Genomic DNA, 22,997 nt, shown 5'->3' with positions numbered 1-22,997 from the left:
TGACTGATGTCTTGAGATGTTGCTTCAATATATCCCCATAATTTTCCTGCCTCATGACGCCATCTATTTTGTGAAGTGCACCAGTCCCTCCTGCAGCAAAGCACCCCCATAACATGATGCTGCCACCCCCGTGCTTCACGGTTGGGATGGTGTTCTTCGGCTTGCTAGCCTCTCCCTTTTTCCTCCAAACATAACGATGGTCATTATGGCCAACCAGTTCTATTTTTGTTTCATCAGACAAGAGGACCTTTCTCCAAAAAGTACGATCTTTGTCCCCATGTGCAGTTGCAAACCGTAGTCTGGCTTTTTTATGGCAGTTTTGGAGCAGTGGCTTCTTCCTTGCTGACTGGCCTTTCAGGTTATGTCAATGTAGGACTCGTTTTAGTGTGGATATAGATACTTTTGTACCTGTTTCCTCCAGCATCTTCACAAGGTCCTTTGCTGTTGTTCTGGGATTGATTTGCACTTTTCACACCAAAGTACGTTAATCTCTGGAAGACAGAATTCGTCTTCTTCCTGAGCAGTATGACGGCTGCGTGGTCCCATGGTGTTTATACTTGCATACTATTGTTTGTACAGATGAACGTGGTACCTTCAGGCGTTTGGAAATTGCTACCAAGGATGAACCAGGCTTGTGGAGGTCTACAATTTTTTTTCTGAGGTCTTGGCTGATTTCTTTAGATTTTCCCATGATGTCAAGCAAAGAGGCACTGAGTTTGAAGGTAGGCCTTGAAATAATTCCACAGGTACACCTCCAATTGACTCAAATGATGTCAATTAGCCTATCAGAAGCTTCTAAAGCCATGACATCATTTTCTGGAATTTTCCAAGCTGTTTAAAGGCACAGTCAACTTAGTGTATGTAAACTTCTGACCCACTGGAATTGTGATACAGTGAATTATAAATTAAATAATCTGTCTGTAAACAATTGTTGGAAAAATGAATTGTGTCATGCACAAAGTAGATGTCCTAACCGACTTGCCAAAACTATAGTTTGTCTAACAAGAAATTTGTGGAGTGGTTGAAAAACGAGTTTTAATGACTCCAACCTAAGTATATGTAAACTTCCGACTTCAACTGTATATACATGCATACATACATACATACATACATACATATACTGCACAGAATCAAATCTGAATTTATCTACATAAAAAAGCGATTTTTTTTTAAATATGGACAACAGGGTCTTATTGCCAAATAAACACTCTCACAGTGTCACACATTTTTGTGAGACCTTGCATTGCCCTGCATTAGGCTTCAAAGAGATGTGTGAATGATAAATATACATATTGGTTGTTCACCGTATAAAGGCTTTTGGATTAGATTTCAGGAGCAGCTCTCATAGCGATTAGTGGCAACTTAAGAAGACCCCTATGGGTGTGTTTCCATTAGCTCTTAATGAAAACCATATTCTATATTTACTCATCTCAATGGAGTGTTCAGAAAGTAAGCAGAGAGAATTCTAGTCACGTTATTATATATCTACCATCTCACAGACCCGGCATACATGCACAGCACAGAACCAAGCCTCAAGGGTAAGGGCAAAGAGTTTGTGAATCACCAAAACAGGAAAATAAAATCACAGAAGGATTAATTACATTTCCAAAGGCAGTAGGGCAGAAAAAAAATTATGTTCCACAGATTTTGAGAGGGTGGCCTATTTCTTTTCTCTGTCATGCCTTTTTAGCTCTGGGAAATCCTGTATTGTAGCGGAGTAGGACAGAGTGTGATTGAGAAAATGTGGGGATATTTTTAGCCAACCAGTCACTGGCCTGAGGGGACAGAGGCTTTTTTGTAGCTGTTTCACAATGAACCTCTGGTCCCATGCCCAGGAGAGACTTCAGATCCTCACTGAATCAGTTTTCATCTCCTCCACAATGCTGCAGTTTCCTGGTTGGCAATACAAGGCTTGCTCCACTACTCCCCTTTCCTCTATTGTTGTACTGGTGATATACTGCAGGATTTCCCAAACTCGGTCCTGGGGCCAGTGGCGGTTCTAGACCATTTCAACTGGGGGGGCCAAGCTGGGGCCAGTTGTACTGTTAGAGGGGCCAGTTACATTAGACGTAACCCCCCCCCAGAACCGCTAGTGCCTGGAGCCCCCCAGGTGCACGTTTTGTTTTTTGCCCTAGCACTACAGAGCAGATTCAAATAATCAAAGCTTGATGATGACTTGGTTATTCAGAACTGAGTTTGGGAAACCCTGATGTACTGTAAGACATACTATTGTGTTACAGTAGTGTACTATAGACTGGTAGAACAATTGAGTTATTATATTAATTCACAGACATGCACAGTTAAAAGGGAAATATATCAACCAAAGTAATTGGTCAATAGAAACGGGCACAGTACGTCTTTTTGATTTGTAGTTTGACTGGGAAAACACTGTAACTTCATCATTTCATTTGAGTGAACCCGTGTATATACCACCATCGATTCAACCACACATGCTAAAGTGAGAGTTACGCTAATATTGTCATTAGCATTTATTTGTTGATGTATTATACAGTGATATGAAGCTGTGAGTATTTCTCTATGACCAAATGATCCTGACCTGACCTGACCGTGACCTCTCATATACTTTCCGTTCCGACGTTCCCATGGACTTTGCCTTTTTCTTCCCACTTTATGCCGCACTGATTCCAATTACCAGCAGTGACATTGCCACAACCATTTTCACATGTGACGGATCAAACAGACAGACAGCCAGACTCTGCACCCCTCCTCTCCACCTCCTTCCCTCCATCCTGCTCTTTGTCTTGACTGTTTCCCACGCGGGCCAGCTGTTTGGACCGCTTTAAATGTCGCCTCATAGTGCGTTCTGGGAGCTGTGGATGGCTTGGCTGAGCTGCTTGGATTGTGCTGATACGACTAGGCTTAAGGACAAAAGAAGAGAAAATACCCCCCCCCCCTTCCTTATCCCCCCACGTCAAAATATCTGGTCACTCAGCGAGTCTACTATCTTGTTAATTCCAAGCGTCTGTCTTCACCACTCCTATTGGGAGGTTAAGCCCTGTCGAGAAGGCATCAAAGCTCTCCTCAGAAAGCGGCTCGTATCATAGAGCTAAACAATCAGCTTTGATTGGATTTTTATCCTGTCTTATTAACTCTCAGACCAGGGAGCCAAAGCCAAAGGCATGATGCTAATTGCCAAAACAAACTGAAAATTCTCCGTGGATCAACACTGACATCCGGTCCTGCTTACGTTTGGGTTGTTGTACTGCAGTAAAGTATTATGACATTTGATAGGGATGTTTCTGTTTGGCAATAGGGTTGACCTCCCTGGTCATGGATGAGTTCAACTAGATTCCATTTGAATGTAACCTTTTTGTGAGACTTTTCTTGGTTGTACATGATAATTCCCTGTGTATGTTTTAAAGTCCTAAAGAAATCCAAAAGCCGAAACGCTTTGGTTCTACTTTTAACAATAAAGAAGCTTTTATTTATTAAATTCCATTGTCCTCCAAAAGTCGCTGAATCCCCTCTCTGTTTATCACGTTTACCTGAATTTGAGTATCATTCACTGGACTGGACTACTACTACTACTGCAGTCATTACTATCACTACCATGACAAAACACCTGAACCAATCACACACGTGTTCTTCAGAAACTGTACCTTGTCTCGTTCCCTGTCTTTCAGATGGCTCATCTACACTGTGTCTTTCGTCTGTGCGGGAGCTCCCAGCCCAGCTCCAGGACCTGTACCAGCAGGGCTTCTCCCTGGTTGCCGTTCACCCCTTCATTCATCCCTGTGGTTCCAACGCAGTCAGCCTCCAGCTCCAGCTCTACAGGGCCGTGCTGATCCGACTCGATGATGGGTACGAGTACATACACATTGCACTTATTCAGAGCTCCTACATTGACATAATTAGCGTAAGCCTTATCCAGGGTCAATACATTTGTGTTTACGTAATATGTCATTACGTAATATGTATAGCAAATCAAAATGTATATTACCACATGGATGTAGACATTGGTATTACAGAGGTTGTTTTGGGCTAGCTGTCACAGGGCTGTTGTTTTGGACGTTAGCAAGCAAATAATCTCTTTCCAAGCTTTTGATGCTCCGGCCAACATCTGGAATGGGCCAAAGTCACAGCTGCACCCCACATCTGCCCTCCACCCGGGCCCCTGTCAGTGTTGCAAACCCTGGGTGAGAGTTAGGTTGGATCAGGGCATGGTTTTACTCCAAGTGTATGTGAAGGGCGTGGCGGGGTGAGGCTGGTGGTGGTGGTTGCAGGCTGAAGCCCTGGCTGGCTTGCCTCGCGTGCCCCGTGTTCTACCAGCTGGCTGCTATGAAGAACAGCGGTTTCATGCGTGTTTACTGAGAGTGTTAGGCCACATGCAGGTCTGTCTCTGGGAATGACTGCCTGTGTGAAGTAGAACCAGACCCTCACTAGTCACTTTCCCCACAGAGAGGTTAGAGGGGCAGCAGTTAAACCTCTCACCCTCCCCTCTTAACAGTGTTTTATGGCCTGGTCTGTTCTCTCTTGTGGATCCAGAGCCCTGGGGTCGGACAGTGACACCAGACTCCATAAATTACCGGACTCTCCCCTCGTTGAATTATGATCCAGGAATTCACCTCGAGATTCCTAAATAAGTAATTCCAAACATGGACAAATAATTCCTGCACATTCCTCAGTATATTGGGGTTTAGACTCTTTGCCCTGTTGTTCTTGTTTAACGCTTCCTGGTTGCCTAGTGTTGTCTTGAAAGGATCAAACCATTTGGCTGGTACAGGTGGAGGGTTTAGTTAGTTGTAAAGCACAACAATCCATCCACTCAGGTGGCTCTTGCCTTCTTTCTAAAGACAGTCTGTGCCCATTAATGAGCTCCTAGGGTCTAGGGAAATACATCACACCTCTCTCCCACTGTCTCTACACAAAAACCCACTCACAAACAAGTTCCAGACCGTAATCCTATGCTGGGAGCGCATAGATATTGATTCTGTATGAAAAGGGATGGATGAATGGGCAGCAGCATGGGGTTTTTACACACCGACATGGTTGCCTTCCTCTGGAGGAAAAAATAGAATATGAGGAGAGGACTAGAAAGCGATAGAGAGAGAAAACAAGATCACAGCTGGAGTGTGAAAGAGCAGGAGTTAGAAAGGGGAAAGGGCTGCCATCCTTTGATGGCTCTGGCCAAACCGTCCTGCTTTATCACAGTGTCTGTCACCGTGGAGACGGCTGCTCGCATAAGCACCAGCCCGGGGAAGGGGGGGGGGAAAAAAATAAAAAAATCAACCAGGTAGCATCTTCCTTTCCTATTCCCTTGTCAGTCCCTTGAATCAGGGAGCAAAAACTGCAGATGACAGCGCAACCATTCATCACTCTCCCAACGCAAACAGACCCAAAGTGTCTTCTTCGCTCTGCAGTGCGCTATGCGTCAGCTGGAGACAGACAGAAGGAGAGACAGACAGAGGGGGAGAGAGAGAGTGTGTGTGTGAGAGAGAGAGAGAGAGATGGAACATGGACCAGAACAAGAACAGCAGCTAGGCTATGCTTAGCAGCGTCTGGATGTGCTGTGTTTCGTATGCACACAATGTCTCTTTGGATACAATCCCAGACAATTTTCTACAGTATTAGCCTCAATTGTAAAGCATCAGTGAACAAGGATATAGCTGCACAGTAGTGTGACATTGCAAAAGCTTCTAGAGCCAGGAATTACACAGGGGCAGGTAGTCTATATAGAGCTGGGAGCCAGTATTGTTCATGTTAAACACTGTCACCTGGAACGACTATTCAGTTAAAGATACACTCTCAAACTTTTGTATCATTTCAGCCGGTAGTTTTGAAAGTAGCGCTCACGAGCCAATTAGTGGTCCCCTTTTATTTGTGTACTATGTCATCAAATTGTGTACTACAGTACATCATTCATTTTGTATGATATTTTATGTCCTGCAAATGTTGTTTTTTTGCAATGATATGTTTTCAATCCAATTTGTACTATACGTTACAAATTTGTTGTGCTTAAGATCTGGAGTGCATCTTTAAGTAGGCCATAACTTTAAAAGCCTGTTGTCTCTGACTGTGATTTGTCGGTGGTGACCGTGGTAACCTGCTCAAATCTGCGGAACAGAGAGAATGGATAGGACCATTTTAATTTTCAAATGTCAACTGTCAAATTTCCCAATGTTCAATTTGGTTGCGGCGTAGCCGGGTTACAGTTCAGCAGGCAGTGTCTGATGGGATATATTCATCATCTATTGGATAATTGTAGAATTCACATGCGCTCGGGGAGAGAGCTGTATGGACCAGAAACCATTACAGGGGATTCGTCCAATGAAATTATTCATGACTCTGTGAAATCTGACATTAGAAAAGATGTGCTATATTATTAAAGGCCAGGGATGAAAGATTGCTAATCACAGGTTCGATGGTGGATCCTGACCGAGCCGTTGTCATGGAGATTGTGATTTTTGAATTGCACTTTTGGCGCCCAATGTGCGGGCTTCTGGGTTTAAAGCTACATTCTGGGATTCAACAAACTTCCACACGCCCCACCATATCAAGAATTAAAATAACCATTCCCAGATTCCAAACCCCAGACTGTGCCTTTTAATACTCCCTGTGGTCCCGGGACACAGAACCTTGAACGGTTGAACCTGACTGACAGTGCAGCTGAATAGATAGCAGCAGCAGCAGCAGCAGCAGCAGCAGCAGTCTACATAGAGAGTGGGAAGTCCGGGAGACGTACACCCAGGAGGAGGCTGCAGTCAGGCCAGCTGCAGGCTGGAGCCAGGCATGCGGTTGACACTTACTCTAGCCACATGTGGCCTGGCGGTTGACAGCAGAGCTGTGGGGTTGAATGCAAGTTACCTGTTTCACACCGAGAAAATGGACTGCAGGTGATTTTTCTAAGAAATCCGTGCCTCTAGAGAGCCGATGGGAGACTTTTTGAATGTACTTTTCTCCCACTTTGTCCTTTTTATGGATTTAAGCCCTTCTCAGGTATACAGATCCAATCTGCTTTTCATGATTTCCAATAACAGAACGTGGAAAACGAATAGCAAGAATTCAGCGCTTTTCCTTTATATTGAGGCTTCACGGTGCTGTGAATTGCACAGTAAGTTTGCAAAAACCTCTACCTGATTCAGAGCATCCAATGTGCAGATTTTCCTTGACACAGTTTGCTACTGACATTTGATCTGGGATAAGTTGAATAATGATGGGGGACTGGTGTGACAGTGATGTCTGACTTCTGTGGGTTGTTGTTGACTGTGAGATGACTCAGGTTCCCGCTGTGTTGTGAAGCCAGTGTGACAGAGAGAGAGCTAGGCCTGGGCTGCATGTAATAATGTTTCAAGTCTCCTTACACACACACACACATACACACACAAATACAGGTATGTACTGTACACACACACACACACACGCGCACACACGCTGTGGCGAGGGTGGAAGAGCCCCATCCGTGTTGTCAACAGGATGAGAAGTGAAGCAGAGCGATGGAAGCTGGGGCATTGGCCTCCTCCAGGGCTAGCTGTGGGATTTCCTCCAGAGAAAATAGAAAAATACATATAAATAGATTCCATCCACCCACAATACTGCTAAGTGGAAAAACAAGACCAGATTTGTATATCATTGGGTTTCCTATCGCACCCTAACGTGCCCCTTTCAACCCTGATTTGTGTCTACGTTAAGTGCTTCTTTTTTGTTGTCATACAGGCCAACAATTACATTAACAGCGGCTCATATGTGAGTTATTCATATGGATGGGCATAGATTCTTTGCATAAATCCATAAATACTTCATTTCCAAGGATTTCGATGTGCAACCATTTCAGATATGTATTACTGAATGTGGTGAATGTCTGTGTCGTGTAAGACTGAAATGACTGTGGCTGAAATGTGTTGTTCCTCTCTCTCCCGCCGTGTGGGCTGCTACCGCAGGTTGGAGAAGAGCCAGTCGAGCTGTGCTCCCTACCGTCTGCAGCTGGAGCAGTGTCTGCCTACCGACCAGGTGCCCACCCCTGAGCTCATCCAGGGCTATGTCAAGAAGGTGAGCCTCAGATAAGGCCCTGTCACACTACTGAGACGAGCTGAGCCAAGCCAAGCCGTACTGAGCTTGGCCTGGTTAGTGGTTAGGCATCCACAACTGTGCTGAAAAGGACATCGACGTGAACGGAAAATATTAAGTCGGCACATTTTTGTTCGGGTGGCATGATAGTGTGAAAAGGGTATAGTGGACTCAGATCACAGGCACATCTGACCTTCCTATAGGTCCTAAAGACCCTGTGGGCAAAAACATCTTTGTTGTCTTTATCTTGACTCGCTTTCCACAGCCAGTAGACGAGACGGTCCTTAGTTTTAATAAAACATTGGTGAGTGGAAATGGGTTGTCAGTTCAGCCGGGCAGACGCCTGAGGACCAGAGTTTCATTCTGACCTTCAAACTCTCTGTGCCTGGAGCACTCGCTCTAATATCTGGAAAATAGGAAATATGTAGCCTATGTAGAACTGGAATATGCTCTCATTCTCAAGCAAGCCGATGGCCATAACCATATCATATTAGGAGATATCACAGACGTCTATTAAAAGCAAAGAGCCTTGTCATTATAAATAGCAATGTAACGGAAGCATATGATGTTTACCTGTTTCTCTGACCTGAGCATGTGCAATACACAATAGTGTGATTTTTTTTTTTCTCCATTCAACACGGACCATTTCAAAGGCTGTCCATTACCTTCACACCTGAGTTCACACACACACACCAGTAGAAATGATCCCTCTCCCTCATTGACTGGCAACGTTACCCTCAAATGAGATATACGATATTTTTCTTTTCATCTTGGCAATTCCATTTTGCAATTTGGCTGGGAATAAAAATGTGCAAGTGCTGAGCGAACGTTCGATAGATATTAAACAATGCAGCTAGGAAACGATGTGACTGTTTTACAATTGAATTTCATAGAGGATAACCTGTGATATGGCACCCATGCTGATTTGATCTGGATTCTCCTGGTCCCCGGCTGCAGATAGCAGAATGTACTGCCTCTGGCTGGATCTTCTGACAGAATGTGAATGGAGAATGGCATCATTAACACTGCTTGACAGTTAACATTTCAATTTCATTTTGATGGAAAATCCCAATATTGACATAAAATGCCAGATGACAATGAAATGGGAAAAGCAATGCTTGATTTGGGATGCAGTCCTGCCAGGGCTGAAGCCATTGCAATCCAATCGGCTCTAGTTCAATTTGAATGGCTGATGCTGGGAAGAGGGGTGGAGGGAGGGGGGGTGGCTCTATAATTATATGCTAATACCAGGTACGTAAACAGTTCCCCTGGAATCCATTTGGTTGATAAAATAGGGAGTAAATGAGGGAAATTCAGGGGGAAAAATAGCCATGCTTCTATAATGGTACGACTTAACAATGTGTGCTTATGTTCCAGGTTGTGTTTCAAGGTTATCACACATATTTTAGAAAGTCCATTGAGCGCTAGCTAAAACGTTGATCTACTCATGATTAGCCAACATAATCTTAAATGACAGTCCATCATAAACAGAGCATACAGTATGAAAGGTTGGTATTATTAAATAGTACTTGTAAAAGTCAGGTCGTCCACGGATCTCTCTAAGGCGGTTGTTTGCTATCTGTCTCTCCAGCAGATCCAGGATGCTGCAGACCAGGGGGTCATGTTTGTGGGCTTCATCCAGGAGCCGTGTGGGGTACGAGGTACCCAGACCAGAGAACCAGAGACGCCCTCCCTCTCCCTCCACTCCAGCCCCAGTTCTGTGCTCGGCTCCCTGAGCAGCCAAAGCCCCACTAGCCCCTGGACCAATGGAGAACCAGGAGCCCAGGAGCAGGCGGTGGACACTGGGGCCGATGAGGACCAAGGCTCCTTATGTAAGGGTGGGGAGGAGGAGGACCAGACTAGGGACACTGGGGGGAGTGAGACTACTGTCGGGGAAAGCAACCATGATGGAAGATCCTCTCTTCCCATATCACCATCCACAGAGAGCGAGCAAGATCATGATCAGGATGTTATAGTGGAAGACACACTGACACACAACAATAACAAGACAAACGTCGTGGAACTGAAGGAGAAACCAAGCCGTCACACTCAGAGAGCCAGTGGTGAGTATTGTCAGATTTCCATTCGTTACTATGTAATTGGATTCATATACAGTATGCCAGGCAAGATTCAACTTGAAACGGCATAAATGGTTCTTCAATTTCCTCACACTGTGGTGCAGCATAAAGTGGGATTCAATTAGCATATTTCAGCATCTTAGAATACCAGATGGACAGCTCTTCTCTCTCTTTCTCTCTTTCTCTCTCTCTCCGCTCTCTCTCACACATTCTCTTTCAACCCCAGTTGGAAAACGTGCTCATAAAATGTGCATGTGTGTTGAATGCACCCCTTTGTGCGTGTGTTTGTGTGTGTTTGTGTGTGTGCATGTGTGTGCCCATACATGTTTGGCTCCCTGTAGACACAGTTCCCTGGTCCATCTGGACGTCCCTCCAGTGCGTATTGCAGTGAGATAATCCCCCCCCCCCCCCACCTCACTCAGCCTCCTCCCTCATCCCCAAACCTCCACAGTCCACACCACCACCACAGCATAGCCAGCATTTTGTGTGACCATGTGCCAAGTGCCCTTGTCCTCTTTGCTAATGCTCTCACTGCTGAAATTGACTCAAAGTCTCAGTTCTGGGTGGCTTTGCCCCTATAATCCTCCTGACTCCTGATTCTGGAGGTGTACAGTAAACAACAGCAGAATGTGGAACAGGGAACAGGGTCACACGCCAACAGTCAGAAGTGAAACTGGGACATGAAACCGACATGCTCTAAAATAGCATCAAAGAGCGTTGAGGTTATTTAAACTTAGCGCTGAGAACATTCCTGTGGGATCACAGGTGTGAGAGGAGGAAGTGATGGTATATAAAAAGACAGAGATTGGACAGACATCACAATGGTCAGTGAAATGAAGCAGTATGAAGCTAACCACTCTCCAACTAAAAATCATGTTGCAGAGGAAGCTGGCCAACATGTTGGTTTGAGCATGTATTTATTATGAAATGTTAGTCCTGATTTAAATCGGTGTTGAGGAGGGTGGATTAGCAGAACAGATGCTGTCATGTTCAACGGTGGTTCTGCACAGTGCACATTATCATTTAGGATTAAGGGGCCTGACCTTGTCTCTTGGACAGGCATCCATCAGGCCAGACTTTAAAGGGACCCATTTGGAATGTCGTAATTGCGTTCAGGCGCTCGTTTACTCGTTAGTCGTCAATTTTCTCAAATGATTGGACCATACAAGGTATCGTCTCATAGCAGGCCTGTCACCTGATATTTTCCATGTGACTGTGGCCCGGCAGGTCACACACACCCTACCGTGTGTTATCGCCATCCAATTCTCAGGGTAAGTCAAGGGCGACCCTAAAATATTTGTTTAACCCTGATGCCCCTGATGCTAAAGTTGTCGAGTCAGTTGCGTTGTGAAGTGGTTATCATGTGGGAATGATCTGATAGGTATGAATCCCCTGGATTATCTTTAACTCCAGGTTATAACTCACCTTTAACCCTTTGCGTACAAAGCTAGCTGTCAAATGGATATAACACATGTCACAAATTGTTCAAAGTGTTGTTATAAAATGTATGTTATACAATTTACCACGATTTGTCTTCTCTTTAAATGCGTTACCATTGAGCTGTCTGGTTTAGTCGGATGCATTAGTGCAGGGTCTCTGTCAGCTGTGCATAAATTACAAACGGTCTGTGACACATTGCAGACGCAGAGCATTTAGTGGAATGGTGAAGCTAGCAGTTCCTCAAAACCGCTGGCCTTGAACGAGTAAACATCACCTTTTAATATTATGTGAAAACCTCATTTTAAATTCAGTCTTTTTTGGGGGAAAACAAACAGAAAAATGAAGATTAGTGGAGCGACTTTGTTGTAATGACTTGGCTTGGTTTTCAATACGTTTTGTACTTTCTCCAACGTATGCAGGGAGAGTTGTGATGCATTATTGTCATTCAGTTGTGATTCTGGAGCTTTGAAGAGTGGAAAACGACAAGATTTGGGGAATTTTGTGGCCAGCTGTCACATCAGTCAGATGTGGGAGAAAGGAAATGGTTATGAATGATTCATTCTTCCTGGGTGTCTGACTGAATGACTGACAGAGAACCAGAGCAACTGAACCATGGTCCCCTCTGATGTAGTGTGTGTGTGTGTGTGTGTGTGTGTGTGTGTGTGTGTGTGTGTGTGTGTGTGTGTGTGCGCGTCTTTTGTGAGTGTTCGTGTGTGTGGGAGTCTAACACATTCTGGCCCTCCGTCTGGTTCACATGGGGATGGCAGATATTAGCATTAAAAAGAGAAGATTATGCAGCTCTTGATTTAAATGGCTGCTGCCGAAACAACAGTCCATCCAAATGTGTATGCATTGGTCCATATTAAAGGAGGACCATTTCAATTGAGGCACAAGCCTTTGGTAGGGGATTGTGGGGAAATGATGAGTCAACTCTGTTATGTGTTATTAATCACCTCCGTTGTGGGGAATGAGTCAACTCTGTTATGTGTCATAAATCACCTCTGTACGGGGTATCAACTCTGTCACGATATAAATCTCTGTTGCGTGACATGTTTCATGTCGGCACAATCTATAGCGATGGAGATTGAGTGTTCTGTGTTCTCAGGGGTGGAGCTGCTAGCCCTGTTCAACCACCCAATTGACCGTGAGGGCCAACTGAAGTACTACACTGGGAAGGTACCGCTGAGGGTTCAACTCCGTGACGAGGGGGTGAAAGGGGTGGAGGCCAACTGGCTGGATCACATGACCCAGCACTTCAACAACGGGGCCTCACTCGTTGATGGATACTTCCACCTGGGCAACGACAACGGTAAACAAACTATCCAATGTCCACTTCATGTTTTTACACGCAGTACTTTTTAATGTAACATCTGTTCTGCTGTGGTATAGTACTAGCAAAGTAATTGGCCTCTTCACAATATCTCAGTACTTTTTTCATCCGTCTGGCAAACCTCTTATTTTGTTCCACGTAAGTAAATAATGTAAAAAATAAATAATAATAATAAGACAAAGGAAATGATGACTTAGCTATTGCCAAAATATCCTGTCCCCTTTTCAAACGGTTCATTCTGTGCTGTTGTTGTTCTAGTAGTACTCTGTGCTACTCCTCTACTGCACATTGCACTCCAGCTCTAGACCCTGGGGCATGACACTTGATTCTGATGGTGACGAAAACCCCCAGCCTGAGTAAATAAGAGTCATAATTCATTCATCTCCTAAAGTGAACGCATCAGCGCCTCTGAAACACAGATAATTAACCTGATGGCAAATGAGTGCCTCCTTGCATATTTTATCTCTTTAGAATGGGGTAATGAACCGCGTTATTATAATTCCTTATTTTCTATTAGGTTATTGTAATATATTTACCATTTTTATGTGTGGTTAAGATATGCATCTTATATTACAGCAAGAGCGTATTATAAAAATTCATATTGGCCAGGCCGTGTTCTGTATTGATCTGGAAATGTCAGCTCTGTATCAGAAATAGCTTGTCAAGTGTACTGTATAGGGAACGGCCTGTCAATGCATGCCTGCCAAACCCTTTTCAAAACAGACAAGTTTGCCGAGATGAACGTTGTGTTCGTGTGACCCTCTTGGGAACTGTGAACGGTAGGATATCAAAGCCAAGACAACATCACGTGTTTGTTGCTAATTACATCAAACGGAGGAGCGTCTGGTTTTAACAAGCCTGAGAACCCATGGCCGTGCAGATAAATTTAGCACCTCTTTGAGATCCATTTCTGTATACGTTCGAGCATGAGAAGAAACTCTAGAGCAATGAGAAGAGACGCTTGAGACCGTCTCCTCTCTGTAAACATCAAGGGCATTCTGGAACGTGAAGCAGCACAATATAAGATGGAGCGTGTCAGTGGCGATGACACTCGGTTTGATTGGAGATTATAATGACAGTCACAGCAGAGCACCAGAAGTGCAAAATAAGTGTCTCTGATTGTCATCATGTCCTCTGTCTCGGATGTAGTGTAATTCAACTGTGTATCAATACTCTGCATGGTCCTGTTATGCCTTGTTTCCTGAAAGAGGTCTTGTTCTTCTTGTCGTTAAGCTCTTCCTCTGAACTGTTTGGTAGTGCGTCTACTTTCCCAATGTCCTCCCACTTTACATGACATCACAGGCCTACCGAAGTAACCGCCAGTGGAATAACCTATATATGTAACAACCCTAAAACAAGCCAAGCAAATGTGGTTACCGGTAGGCAGTTACCCCTTTTAGGTTCTCTTTCAAAACAGAATTAACAATGCTAATAACTATGTCTGCCCCTGTACCTTCTAGTTACAGAGGAATCATCTCTCTGCGATGTAAAGTTTCCCTTCATTGTTCTGTACTTGTTTCGCTGTTGTTTACTCCTACAGTCCGACGCCTCTTCGAATACATATTCATGAATTCCCCCTGCTCGGCTGGCCTTTTGCTAAACCCGGCGCTACCTTCCGACTGTGGCTGGCTGTCGACAGCCTGCCTGGTATGGTCCAGGGGAATACCACACATGCTGTCTCTCCTCCTGCTCCTCTGCCCTCGCCCCCGAAGAGATGGGTTTCCATGGTGAAGCTCACTGAGGAGGTGGGGAGGGGGATAAGTCCTGTTTAATATCCCGGCGTGGCTAGGTGGGATGGAGGCGGGAGACTGGTGGGGAGTGGCTTCAGAGAGACCTCGCCGGCACGGAGGGTCGGATATTAGTTTATTATTGAATTTGCGGATCGTGGCACTGGTAGGCGGCTCCTATGTAACGTTAACGGCCCCGCCACCCTGCAGCGTCATGAGAGGGGCATTAAAGATTAATACCAGGCCCAGCGTGTCACGGCGCCCATGCCGCCCAACGCCACGGCTGGAGTTCTTAGGGGGAGCAGTTTGTTTACTGGTGAATTGATACTAATGGTGTTGATGGGGAGTTTTTCTTTGTTACGCTTAGCTTACGCTACCTCCGCCGCAACAATGAGGATTTGAAGCTGGCGCTGTGAAACATTTGAGCTATTCATATGCATGACAACTAGCATAGTGCTTGGCTTTCTATATTCAGGCAAAGCCGGTAGAGAGAGAGAGAGTTCCCCAGAATGAAATTCCAATAAGGTATTACTTCACAGTGAACAGAATTGAGGAAAGTTTTGCTGGCAATTTTTATGGCCAAAGATTGGTTGTGAAATAGGGCTTGAAGGCCTGTGTGCGTGTGTGTGTGTGTGTGTGTGGGTGTGCGTGATTGTGAGCAGTGGAGCAACAAAAAAAAAGATACCTTAATAGAAAATGACTCAAGTTAAAGTCAACCAGATAAAATACTACTTGAGAAAAAATCTAATATTTGGTTTTAAATATACTCAAGTATCAAAACTAAATGTAATTGCTCAAATATACTTAAGTATCAATAGTAAAAGTATACATCATTTCAAGTTCCTTATATAAAGCAAACCAGACAGAACAGATGCAGTAGCGATGACCAGGGATGTTCTCTTGATAAGTATGTGTAATTTGGAGTCTTGCTAAGAATTAAAATTGTAACGAGTACTTTTGAATGTCCGGGAAAATTGATGGAGTAAAAAAATTTGTCAAAAATTGAAATAGTAATGTACATAATTGAGGAAGATACCCCACAGATATCCCATGTGCAGATACCCCACTTAAGTAGTACTTTAAAGTATTTTTACTTAAGTACTTTACACCACTGACTGTGAGTGTGATTTTGGGTGAACATGCCTTTGTGTAAGGCAGGGTACAGTATTCATGTCATATTCCTTAAAACCCTAGCTATAACCAGAAGTCTGCCCGGTAAGCACAGGTACGTGGACCCTAGCCTCCGAACCTTTGGCTCATAGGAGGAAAGCCTTGGCCAATTCACACTAGAGGTCGACCGATTATGATTTATTTTTTTTTTTACGCCGATACCGATTATTGGAGGACCAAAAAAAGCCGATACTGATTAATCGGCCAATTTTTTTTAATTATTATTATTATTATTATTATTATTTTTTTTTTTTATATATATTTGTAATAATGACAATTACAACAATACTGAATGAACAATGAACCCTTTTCTTTTAAATTAATACATCAATAAAATCAATTTAGTCTCAAATAAATAATGAAACATGTTCAATTTGGTTTAAATAATGCAAAAAACAAAGTGTTGGAGAAGAAAGTAAAAGTGCAATATAAAAAGCTAACGTGTAAGTTCCTTGCTCAGAACATGAGAACATATGAAGCTGGTGGTTCCTTTAACATGAGTCTTCAATATTCCCAGGTACGAAGTTTTAGGTTGTAGTTATTATAGGACTATTTCTCTCTATACCATTTGTATTTCATATACCTTTGACTATTGGATGTTCTAATAGGTACTTTAGTATTGCCAGCCTAATCTCGGGAGTTGATGGGCTTGAAGTCATAAACAGAAGAGCTGCGAAGAGCTGCTGGCAAATGCAGTAAAGTGCTGTTTGAATGAATGCTTACGAGCCTGCTGCTGCCTACCACCGCTCAGTCAGACTGCTCTATCGAATATCAAATCATAGACTTAATTATAATATAATAACACACACAAATACGAGCCTTAGGTCATTAATATGGTCAAATCCGTAAACTATCATTTAGAAAACAAAACGTTTATTCTTTCAGTGAAATACGGAACGTTCCGTATTTTATCTAACGGGTGGCATCCATAAGTCTAAATATTGCTGTTACATTGCACAACCTTCAATGTTATGTCATAATTACGTAACATTCTGGCAAATTAGTTCGCAACGAGGCAGGTGGCCCAATGTAACGGCTGTCTTCTGTAAAAATGGACCAAGGCGCAGCAGGTATGTGAATACTCATCTTTAATAAAAATAAAGGAGTAGAGCATCCACTTAACAATACAAACAATATATAAGACAGGAACAGTTTTGCAGGCACACAACACGCAGTGCAAAAACAACTACCCACAAAACCAAGTGACAAACATACTCCTACATATATGACTCCCAATCAGGAACAACGATCCCCAGCTGTTCCTGATCAGGAGTCACAAGACCAACACAGAACAATCACACACACACAAGACTGCCACGTCCTGACCCCAAAACTACAACAGCTCCATCTGCTGGTCAGGACGTGACAGTACCCCCCCCCTCAAGGTGCAGACCCCGGAATGCACCTAACAACGAAAAAACACCAACAAACAAAATCCCCAACAAAACCCATAAACAATAACCCCTAAACAATAAGGGAGGGTGGCTGCCGTCAACGACGGCACTGTGCTACACCCTCCCTCCCCAACCCACCTATCCTGGAGGTGGCTCCGGTGCAGGACGTGGACCCTGCTCCACCCTCGGCGTCGCCCACTTCGGTGGAGCCGATAGCTGCGCCAGGCAGACGGACCCCTCGAGCCGGGCCGGAGGACAGGAGGGCCCCTCGGGCTGGGCCGGGGGACAGGAGGGCCCCTCGGGCTGGGCCGGGGGACAGGAGGGCCCCTCGGGCTGGGCCGGGGGCTGGGCCGGAAGGCATGCGGGCCACTCGGGCTGGGCCGGAAGGCATGCGGGCCACTCGGGCTGGGCCGGAAGGCATGCGGGCCACTCGGGCTGGGCCGGAAGGCATGCGGGCCACTCGGGCTGGGCCGGAAGGCATGCGGGCCACTCGGGCTGGGCCGGAAGGCATGCGGGCCACTCGGGCTGGGCCGGAAGGCATGCGGGCCACTCGGGCTGGGCCGGAAGGCATGCGGGCCACTCGGGCTGGGCCGGAAGGCATGCGGGCCACTCGGGCTGGGCCGGAAGGCATGCGGGCCACTCGGGCTGGGCCGGAAGGCATGCGGGCCACTCGGGCTGATCCTGACAGGCCGGGCACCCTGGCAGATCAGGGCAGGCGGGCACCTCTGGCAGAACCGGGCAGTCTGGCCACTCTGGCAGAACCGGGCAGTCCGGCCACTCTGGCAGAACCGGGCAGTCCGGCCACTCTGGCAGAACAGGGCAGTCCGGCCACTCTGGCAGAACAGGGCAGTCCGGCCACTCTGGCAGAACAGGGCAGTCCGGCCACTCCGGCAGAACAGGGCAGTCCGGCCACTCCGGCAGAACAGGGCAGTCCGGCCACTCCGGCAGAACAGGGCAGTCCGGCCACTCCGGCAGAACAGGGCAGTCCGGCCACTCCGGCAGAACAGGGCAGTCCGGCCACTCCGGCAGAACAGGGCAGTCCGGCCACTCCGGCAGAACAGGGCAGTCCGGCCACTCCGGCAGTTCAGGGCAGTCCGGCCACTCCGGCAGTTCAGGGCAGTCCGGCCACTCCGGCAGTTCAGGGCAGTCCGGCCACTCCGGCAGTTCAGGGCAGTCCGGCCACTCCGGCAGTTCAGGGCAGTCCGGCCACTCCGGCAGTTCAGGGCAGTCCGGCCACTCCGGCAGTTCAGGGCAGTCCGGCCACTCCGGCAGTTCAGGGCAGTCCGGCCACTCCGGCAGTTCAGCGCAGTCCGGCCACTCCGGCAGTTCAGCGCAGTCCGGCCACTCCGGCAGTTCAGCGCAGTCCGGCCACTCCGGCAGTTCAACGCAGTCCGGCCACTCCGGCAGTTCAGCGCAGTCCGGCCACTCCGGCAGTTCAGCGCAGTCCGGCCACTCCGGCAGTTCAGCGCAGTCCGGCCACTCCGGCGACTGTTGACTGGCGGGCAGCTCCGGCGACTGTTGACTGGCGGGCAGCTCCGACGACTGTTGACTGGCGGGCAGCTCCGACGACTGTTGACTGGCGGGCAGCTCCGACGACTGTTGACTGGCGGGCAGCTCCGACGACTGTTGACTGGCGGGCAGCTCCGACGACTGTTGACTGGCGGGCAGCTCCGACGACTGTTGACTGGCGGGCAGCTCCGACGACTGTTGACTGGCGGGCAGCTCTGGTGATGGTTGACTGGCGAGGCTGGGTTGACACACTAGACTCCTGATGCGCGGGGCTGGTATAGGACGTGCCAGCCTGGAGACACGCACCTCCATGCTAGTGCGTCTGGCGGGAAACACCGGACCGAAAGGGCGCACTGGCGGTCTTGAGCGCAGGGTTGGCATCACCCCTTCCGGCTCGATGCTTACTTCGCCCTGGCACATGCGGGGCGCTGGTACCTTGCCTACCGGCCTGAAAATCCCAGGCCTCACCACAGCCCCAACCCCAAAGCACGGGACCTGTCCAGTCTGCCCTACAAGGGTACGGGGAGCTGGCCTGGGGCTGTAATCTCGCCCCGCCAAATAGCCCTTGTGCCCCCCCCTAAAAAATTCTTGGGGCTGCCTCCAACATTCCTCCCTCACTTGCCTCTGTCCTCTTCTCCGCTGCTTGGTCCTTTGGTGGTGGGTAGTTCTGTAACGGCTGTCTTCTGTAAAAATGGACCAAGGCGCAGCAGGTATGTGAATACTCATCTTTAATAAAAATAAAGGAGTAGAGCATCCACTTAACAATACAAACAATATATAAGACAGGAACAGTTTTGCAGGCACACAACACGCAGTGCAAAAACAACTACCCACAAAACCAAGTGACAAACATACTCCTACATATATGACTCCCAATCAGGAACAACGATCCCCAGCTGTTCCTGATCAGGAGTCACAAGACCAACACAGAACAATCACACACACAAGACTGCCACGTCCTGACCCCAAAACTACAACAACAGCTCCATCTGCTGGTCAGGACGTGACACCCAAACTGTTGCATATACCCTGACTGCGTGCAATGAACGCAAGAGAAGTGACACAATTTACCTAGTTTAATATTGCCTGCTAACATGAATTTCTTTAAAATAAATATGCAGGTTTAAATACACTTCTGTGTATTGATTTTAAGAAAGGCATTGATGTTTATGGTTAGATACAGTCGTGCAACGATTGTGCTTTTTTCGCAAATGCGCTTTTGTTAAATCATCCCCCGTTTGGCGAAGTTGGCTGTCTTTGTTAGGAAGAAATAGTCTTCACACAGTTCGCAACGAGCCAGGCGGCCCAGACTGCTGCATATACCCTGACTCTGTTGCACAGAAGAGAAGTGACACAATTTCCCTAGTTAAAAGAAATTCATGTTAGCAGGCATTATTAACTAAATATGCAGGTTTAAAAATATATACTTCTGTATTGATTTTAAGAAAGGCGTTGATGTTTATGGTTAGGTACACATTGGTGCAACGACAGTGCTTTTTTCGTGAATGCGCTTGTTAAATCATCACCCATTTGGCGAAGTAGGCTGTGATTCAATGATAAATTAACCGGCACCGCATTGATTATATGCAACGCAGGACAAGCGTGTGTAGTTAACTAGTGATTATGTTAAGATGTATTGTTTTTTATAAGATACGTTTAATGCTAGCTAGCACCTTACCTTGGCACCTTGCTGCACTCGCGTAGCAGGTAGTCAGCCTGCCACGCAGTCTCCTCGTGGAGTGCAATGTAATCGGCCATGATCGGTGTCCAAAAATGCCGATTACCGATTGTTATGAAAACTTGAAATCGGCCATTCCGATTAATTGGTCGACCTCTAATCCACACACATTAGTAACCCCACTCTTTCTATATCTCTCCTTCTCTCTCTGGATTCCTGTCTGTCCCGTTTGAAAATATAGATAAGCTGTCACAGCCCCGTCTCCTGTTCTCCCCGGCAGTGCTAAGCATACATGTTTAATTCATGTCAGTAACAGACAGGACTTGGGGCAGGGTCATTCGGTTGCTTCTGCGGTCAACAAGGCTTTAGATTCCCCTCCGTTTTTTTACTCCTCTGTGTCTCTCCTTCAAAGTCTATGTCAACCTAGCATCAGTCTCTTTGTCACTTAGTGCCTGTCTTCAGTCCACTTCCCTGTCACTGGGCCCTAATTAGGTTGGTGCTCCGTGTCAGTCGGTGTCACGACTCACGCCGCCATTGTTACTATCTCTCAGTACATCTGTGTCACTCTTCGTCTTTCAGTTCACTCTCTCTGTGTCAGAGATGGTATGCGCACATCTCACTCAGTATGTTCAACCTCAGGTGCCTGGAGAGGGTAGGCTAGTCGATGAGATTACATTGTCCCATTGCGAATGAACACGTGTTTCCCTCCAAGCTTCTGTTTCACTCACTACATTGTCAGTTAAGACTCAACTCAAAATGTTATGCTGTTCTTTGTGTTGGCACTACATATCCTCCAAACCTCTCAACTCCACGGTAACTCAGTGTCTGGCAGCATCGTGCCAGGAGGCAGCGTGTTCCTCCTAAAGCAAAGGGACTCGATCCCTGTGTGCATCTCACCTGAGTGATCCCAGTGCATCGGCAGGCCAACCCAATCTCCAAGAGGGCTTTCCAATTACAAGTCAAGCAGGGAGACATCTGATGAACAATGGATGGGGGGGGTGTAAAGGAGGGGTAGGGTGGAGAGAGGGCGGGAGAGGGGGGAATGAACAACGACAATGTCTGTATTTGAAAGGAGCCAATAGATGTCTGCAAGATGTCTTCAATTGAGCACGTCCAGCAGCCTTAAATGGGTTTTCTGGGGGGAAATAAAGGACCCTGTCATCCCTCCCTTTCCAGCCAGCCCTCGTTCCCCCATTATTAGGGCAGAGTAATGAAATGTGGAGTGTCTCATGGTGGAGCCTGGGCCGCACAAACTCTATTAGTGTGTAAATGGTACAGGAGTAATGAGAAAGCACTCAGGCCAACTGAGAGCCCTGGTCTGAAGGGCAAGAGGTTCTGGCACACTGCTCAATGGAATCAAAAGAAATGCGGGATGGAGAAGAAGCTCACCAGCTCGCTAATGTTCCTATCCCAATAATGCCCAAACTGGGAATGTTACCCTTGTCCATGGGGTTCAAATGAAATGGAGTCTATAGAAAAGCTATTTTATGGTACCATGGCCCTGTCTTTGTGTATTAGTCCTTACATGTAAATATCTACAATATGTAAAGCATATCATTGTTTTCAGATGAATCGTGTTATGCTTCAACAATCTGTCCATAATGTCGGTCTGTTCATCTATAATCTCTCCAAGCTTCTTCCCTGAAGGAAACACTCTCTCTTGTTCTGTGATAGCTACATAATCCATATCTGGCCCTTGCTTACAGAAATGGTCCATGCTGCAGCCCTGCCTGGTAATAAATGTCCCAGTGTCTGTGGGTTGCTGGTTGGGTGCGTAATGTCATTAACTTCCCTCTCCTCTTTGCACGGCCTAGAGGCCTGGGAGCCAGAGAAACAGACACCCTCCATTCTGTAAACTCCTTCATGACCTTCCTCTCCATTTTCTACAGATTTGCAGCCTAAGTCGGTGGAAAGCGTCTTCATCTTCCAGGAGGGGACGGAGGGCGTCGACCAGAGTGTGACCACCACGTACGATGCCATCGTTGTGGAGCAGTGGACTGTCATTGACGTGAGTGGGATTTTTACATGGCTCGGAGCGTTTCAGTGTTTAATGTGAGAGTCGTCACATGGAAATATTCCCTCTGACCATGGTGGCTATGGCACATGTGTCACGGTGGCTTGATGGCTTATCTTATCTGCAGCAAACAAGCCCTTATCTGGCCAGCGATTAAGTCCCCAGTTTGCGCAAATCCAAGTTGGAAATGGATTTCTGTCTACCTCTGAAGGGTTTGAGGCTTTTCTCTGTGTGTGTGTGTGTGTGTGTGTGTGTGTGTGTGTGTGTGTGTGTGTGTGTGTGTGTGTGTGTGTGTGTGTGTGTGTCACTCTAATCGAGTTTAGAGTTTGAGGCTGTCGAAGTGTGAAAATAGACTTTTGTCCCCTAAATGTGACTGGAAAATTGTCCAGTTCAGAGAGGAAGTCGGCTCACAAACACAGAATTTAACCCTTGAAATAAAAATGCTCTTAACCCTTTAAAATTACTACAAAAATTCAGACTACACAATATTCGCTGCCTTAAAATGTCATGTTTGTTCAGCGTCCCACACCACACAAAAACCTAGGCGCTTGTGTCTTGTGAAGGTTATACACTGTACGAGTATGTAGGCATATTTATGCTAATACTGTGGTAAAGATACTGCAATAATGTCT

At 46.3% G+C, this 22,997-nt stretch overlaps 1 protein-coding gene across 2 annotated transcripts in view; it reads left to right on the top strand.

Moving 5' to 3' along the window:
- LOC106582009 (raftlin) overlaps nt 1–22,997 on the top strand; it is a 63,917-nt gene that overhangs the window by 29,351 nt on the left and 11,569 nt on the right. Inside the window, exons 3-7 of one of the 2 annotated variants that reach the window (XM_014164651.2) lie at nt 3,645–3,822; nt 7,899–8,007; nt 9,620–10,088; nt 12,649–12,852; nt 22,241–22,359. In XM_014164651.2, the coding sequence (XP_014020126.2) occupies nt 3,645–3,822; nt 7,899–8,007; nt 9,620–10,088; nt 12,649–12,852; nt 22,241–22,359 (1,079 nt within the window). Of the gene's footprint in view, nt 1–3,644; nt 3,823–7,898; nt 8,008–9,616; nt 10,089–12,648; nt 12,853–22,240; nt 22,360–22,997 lie in introns of both variants that reach the window. The other variant, XM_014164643.2, reaches the window with a different exon arrangement.

This window comes from Salmo salar, chromosome ssa02 (genome assembly GCF_905237065.1).
Source record: "Salmo salar chromosome ssa02, Ssal_v3.1, whole genome shotgun sequence".
NCBI lineage: Eukaryota > Metazoa > Chordata > Actinopteri > Salmoniformes > Salmonidae > Salmo > Salmo salar.
The sequence above is the reverse complement of the archived record's forward strand: the minus strand, read 5'-3'. Positions and strand labels throughout refer to the sequence as shown.